The 5,345-nt window shown below is 43.1% G+C and overlaps 1 protein-coding gene across 1 annotated transcript; it reads left to right on the top strand.

The window, feature by feature from the left end:
• Positions 1–225: 225 nt before the first annotated feature.
• On the top strand, positions 226–4,776 carry LOC147632291 (N-carbamoylputrescine amidase-like). The gene is made up of 9 exons (XM_086807100.1): positions 226–503; positions 651–699; positions 2,785–2,876; positions 3,110–3,261; positions 3,388–3,434; positions 3,570–3,603; positions 3,708–3,874; positions 3,990–4,086; positions 4,210–4,776. The coding sequence occupies exons 1-9, from the start codon at positions 415–417 to the stop codon at positions 4,380–4,382; spliced, it is 900 nt and encodes a 299-aa protein (XP_086663226.1). The 5' UTR covers positions 226–414; the 3' UTR covers positions 4,383–4,776.
• The last annotated feature ends 569 nt before the right edge of the window (positions 4,777–5,345 follow it).

The following is a 5,345-nucleotide window of genomic DNA, read 5'->3' as shown; positions in this document are numbered from 1 at the left end:
CTCCTTGGCCCATGTGGAGAGAGAGAGAGAGAGAGAGGTATTAAAGTCGGTAGAATGCAACACAAGGGCATATACGAGCAAAGATGGGACTTGAACTCGGGTGGATCATGGGGAGAGAGGGATGTTCTGCTCAAACAAAGTTATTATATTAAATATAAAAAATGATGTGATATTGAAAGGTGTCTTGGGCGACCACAAAAACCAAGACGCCTTTGAGATTCTGGTCTCAGGAATCCAAAACTTTATTATGGTGGGCTCAAATATAATTGATAATAATATATTTCAAGAAAAACAGCCCTCTAGAGTCTACTCTGTGCAGGGCGGGCGTCCGTCAGTGTCTATGTGCGCGCAAGCTCTCGTTGCTGGAAGGAAGCAGAAGCAGGCTTTTCTTGTGTATATTTTGTGAAGAGGTGAATGGGGGGGGCGGAGCGCGTGGTGTGCGTGGCCTCCCTGCAGTTCGCCTGCACCGACGATGTTGAAACCAACGTCCAACATGCGGAAAGGTACCCCTTTATTTCAAAATGTTCAGAGCTAAAATTCTGTTTTGTATTTTTTTTTCTTCATTCACAGCAAAATCCAACATCTTTCAATGGTAAATTATAGTGTTTCTTTTACTGTTCCAATTCCTAATCTCCTTCTTGTTGGTGTAGGTTGGTGCGGAAAGCTCATGCCAAGGGCGCGCAAATAGTGTTAATCCAGGCAAGGCCACAAAAATGCAATTTCTTAAGAGTATACACAAACATTAAACATGTGAAAGAGTAAGGAAATGGACAAGAAGAGGGCAGTTTTCCGCAGGTTGCCCTTACTGGAGAACTCCACCGATAGAAGTTGAGGTGTGGCTTTTTCAGCAGAAAGAGGTGGACAAGTGATGCCCAGTGACCTGCTCTTCATGCACTCAGTTCAAATGAAATATAAACTAGCCCTAGCATCCAAGATCAAGAGCTCCTAGTACAAAGCTGGAGCAATAGCCCTAGATCATAGTAGCTGGCTATAAGTAGTAGCTGGCTATAAGTAGTAGATCATAGTAGCTGGCTATAAGTAGTAGTAGACAGTTGTATGTGTTGAAGAATTTGTCCTCCCATATCCACAGGAAAACTGGCCCCATGCCAAACATCTGTCCTTCAAGCTTCCAGTTGCATCCTGCGATGCCTCTAAGCTCAGAACAGTCATCTCAAGCAGGGCTTTGAATGCACGCCTCACCCTTGGTTAAGCTTAGAGTGTCTACCAATGTTTTGAGTCAGGGTTGTCAACATGTCTACCAAGTTGCAGGGTAAAAAATAAGAGCCTACTCTCATGGTATAAATAGCGAATAAAATTTTCAATGTATATGAAAGTATACAAACCTTTGGGAAATTTTTTGAAATTCCACTCTTATGTGCTGAGTGCCATACACCAGCTGCAATCCCTTGGGTGTTGTCTAAGTAAGGCTTCTTGATGATGATGGGGCTCTTGTTGTAGAACACTTGTGCCTATGTGCTAGGGTTTTGAGAGAGAGAAAAAAGTGCCGTGGAACAACACATGCAAGACACACACGAGTCCTAAAAACTACTGCATTGTATTATGTGCAAGAAAGAAGTAATATGCTTGAAATTCAAGTACAAAGGATGGCTGAGAGTGAAGACGTCAACTCACAACTCAACATTGCTGAAGATCTTCTTGACTAGCCCATGCTCTAAGAGCACTGCTCTGGCATTGAGCAAATGCAAATGATTACGACAGTTTTCCAATATACGTAAATATATGCATCACTATTGCTGGTGGGCCAGCATATATGGTGTTGGCCTGTTGCCCGACCTGCCACGTCATTACTTCCATGTCATCACTTGCCACGTGGCACTTACATTGCCCGGCTCTTGCGTCAGCTGCTGAAATCAGGCAAAGCTGTCCGGACAATGTGCAGTGTAACCAATTGGAGCCACCTGCTGCCTCTAGTGTGGCTATCAATTGGTGACTGCCTCACCATCCATCTTCCCATTGAACTTGGGAGGCTTCAGCATCTTGAGCATTTGGTTCTGTTTGATCAAAGGGCTGGGACCTGAGCGCAGCATTCCATTGCGGAAAGGCCCCCACGGTGATGGAGAACTGGAATGGGAAGATGACTTGGAACTAGAATTGGAACTGGAGTTACTGGTGGAAAAGTTTAGATTGTGCCGTCAAAAGTCATAATGAGTCCAAAAGCAAGTCGGTGTGCGGAATAACATGGTGATTGCTGCTGCCAATGAGGTGATAGCCCAAGTGGTGAAGGTGTTTGCCTAGGACCAAGAGGTCCTGGGTTCAAACCCCCCCTTGGTGCTTCCTCAGCGGCATCGCCTATGGGTGGATAAATAAGCGCCTATGGGCGGTTGTCTACTTACGATGAAATTTGGTAACTATGGGAGGATCTTGGGCCAAAGGCTAGTTGAAAAAAAAAAAAACATGGTGATTGCTGCTATTTAGAATTATCATACCGTGTTAAATAGCATTATCATACCGTGTTGTGCCATGCCTAGTCCTCGTTCCAAATTTTTGTGCTCCTTCAAGGTACAAGAGCGACAATTGCGCCAAGGTTAGACCTAAACGGTGCTGGCCCTCTTTTAAAGGCTCCCATTGTGGTGCTGATAAAATAACAATCTATGACCAAGTCATGTCGCCCCCACAAGCGCTAACTAGTTTCATATCAAGCCCTTGTACGACATGCCTAGCCCACCAGCTAAGGAGTTTGTCTTATCGTATCTACTCTTTGACTTCGGTGATTTGTTTCTCATGTTCTTGCAGAAAGTTTGACAAAAAGCTGTGCATTTTCAGGAGCTATTTGAAGGCTACTATTTCTGTCAAGCTCAAAGGGGAGATTATTTTGCACGAGCAAAACCACGGGATGGACATCCTACAATCTCAAGGTAAGTGTGTAAGGATGTTTTACTGGATAATTTTATTTTTTGTGGGGGTTATTTTGAGGCAGTAGTAGTAGGCGTGTTTTCAAATGGTTCGAGGATTTATGGATCTGGTTTAACTTTGGTCCTAATTGCTTTGTTCTTTTTTGAAGAATTTTCTTCTATCCTTGGTTGGGATTTGTTTTGATTGATACCAACACTGACCTTTTTCTTTTTTGGTCAATTTCTTTTTGAGATAGAATGCAGAAGCTGGCGAAAGAGTTGGATATGGTGATACCAGTGAGCTTTTTTGAAGAAGCAAACAATGCACACTATAATTCTGTCGTAGTAATTGATGCAGATGGGACAGACCTTGGGCTGTACCGTAAATCCCACATACCAGATGGGCCAGGTATGCATGTATTGTTGAAATGGTGTCCTTGCTCTTACTCTCTTCGGTGGTAGGGAAATTTTTAGTTGTCCCCTTTCAATGAATGAGATGAAGTGCCACTTCAACCAATGCTGTTTTGGGTTGTAGGCTATCAGGAAAAGTTCTATTTTAATCCCGGGGACACAGGTTTTAAGGTACATTCTTGATTGTTGTGAAATACTTCTTTCTTTGAGTGTCCCACCACAAGTCTTGGATGCTGTGTTTGTTTCTCAAAAGAAGCCTTCAGTTCTCAATGATATTACTACAAGGTTTCCTTTTTTACAAGCCAGGTTTTTGGGACCAAATATGCAAAAATTGGTGTAGGTAATTTAATTTGCAGTTCAACTCCTGCTCATTTTAACAATTTCAATGCAATGCATTTTTACCGATAATCTTAGATTCTCATAGATTCCTTCATGTGTGTGTAGCGATTTGTTGGGATCAGTGGTTCCCAGAAGCTGCTAGGGCCATGGCATTGATGGGGGCAGAGATTCTCCTTTATCCAACAGCCATTGGCTCAGAACCACAGGATTCGGGACTTGATTCTTGTGAGCACTGGAAGAGAGTGATGCAAGGTCATGCGGGAGCAAACGTGGTAGGCAAGGGTTTTTCCTTCATTCTATTTCTGATGTGTTGTTATGTTGTTGAGATGTTCATTTTGTGCAAGCTTAACACTTCAGTTCTCTCCTTTTTCGGGGGGTGGGGAGTAGGTACCCTTGGTAGCATCCAACCGCGTTGGCAGAGAAGTCATTGAAACAGAGCACGGCCCAAGTCAAATTACTTTCTATGGCTGCTCTTTTATTGCAGGTGACATATTAAGTCTAGTATCAAAACCAATTATTATGTTTCTGAGGATGTAATGGATGAACATTTCAGGTCTTAACTATTAGTAGAAGATGCACATTCCATGATATGCTTGTGTCATTGTAGGGCCGACGGGAGAATTGGTGGCAACAGCTGATGACAAAAGTGAAGCTGTGTTAGTGGCAAAGTTTGACTTGGACAAGATCAGAGAACAAAGACATAGTTGGGGGGTGTTCAGGGACAGGCGCCCTCATTTGTATACAGTTCTCCTTACTTCCGATGGCAAGCTACCACCCTAAATATTCGTGCTTGATGCAGATGGTACGAGTGACTGGTCATGGGTCAAACCTGGTTGTAGTGGGTTAGTGTGTGTCAATCCACTTCAAGACATGTATATGTATGCAAAGTCATTCCTTCTTCGTCAGGCATTTCAAGATGAGGAGTGCTTCTTTCCACTCCGATAAAATATAGTTTCATACATATGCCCATTCACACATTTGAACACTATTATAACTTCACAGTGTTTGACATTAACCATTAGATATCATACACACTAGAAGAGTACAAAAGGAGAGAAGATCATATGAACATTTACAGGAACCGATATGAGTTAACTGTGGGTCTACTCATGAGAGCTTGTTAAGTTTCTGTGTATGTAACGCTTGAGGTTTTAATCAGTGAAATTTTCTTGCATGTGCATTCTGGGAATGCATTTTGAATGACACGTTATAATTTTAAAGGCTAGCCTGGCTGCTGCAAGTTTTAGTGGTATGTGCAGGATGCTACGTCTTCTGCGGATTCCAGACATTGATTCTCCTAGATGATCAGAATTCATCTTTCTTCTTCCCTTTTCTACATAGTTTTCTACCATCTTTCTACTTCCCTCTTCTACATTATGCTATGCAAGACAACAGTCCCAGGCTAATGTTAATGCCCAGATTGACATCGAATAACTGTAATAGAGGCTGACAGTTCCCTAACATCCTTGGGTGCCTAGGTGCGAGAATAGTGATAGCCTTTGAGCCTCGTACGTTTGGCAGGGGAACACAGGAGGATAGTGTCACACCCCCGATCTCTCAGCTTAACAACTACTAGATAGATCTCATCCACTCCTAACACCCCTCCCAGAGCTAGCTGATGACATCAGTGTTGAAGAAATAACAAGCTCAAGATGATCAAGGAGATCAAGATGAAGGCCCGTAGCCCTGCAGAGCACCAGATGGATCTTCACAGAGATGGGGGTCCGCGGATTTAGCTCAGCT

Source organism: Cibotium barometz, chromosome 13 (assembly GCF_041138505.1).
Source record: "Cibotium barometz isolate CiBa-2024 chromosome 13, ASM4113850v1, whole genome shotgun sequence".
Lineage (NCBI taxonomy): Eukaryota > Viridiplantae > Streptophyta > Polypodiopsida > Cyatheales > Cibotiaceae > Cibotium > Cibotium barometz.
Note: the sequence above shows the minus strand (reverse complement) of the source record. Positions and strands in the feature narration are given on the sequence as shown.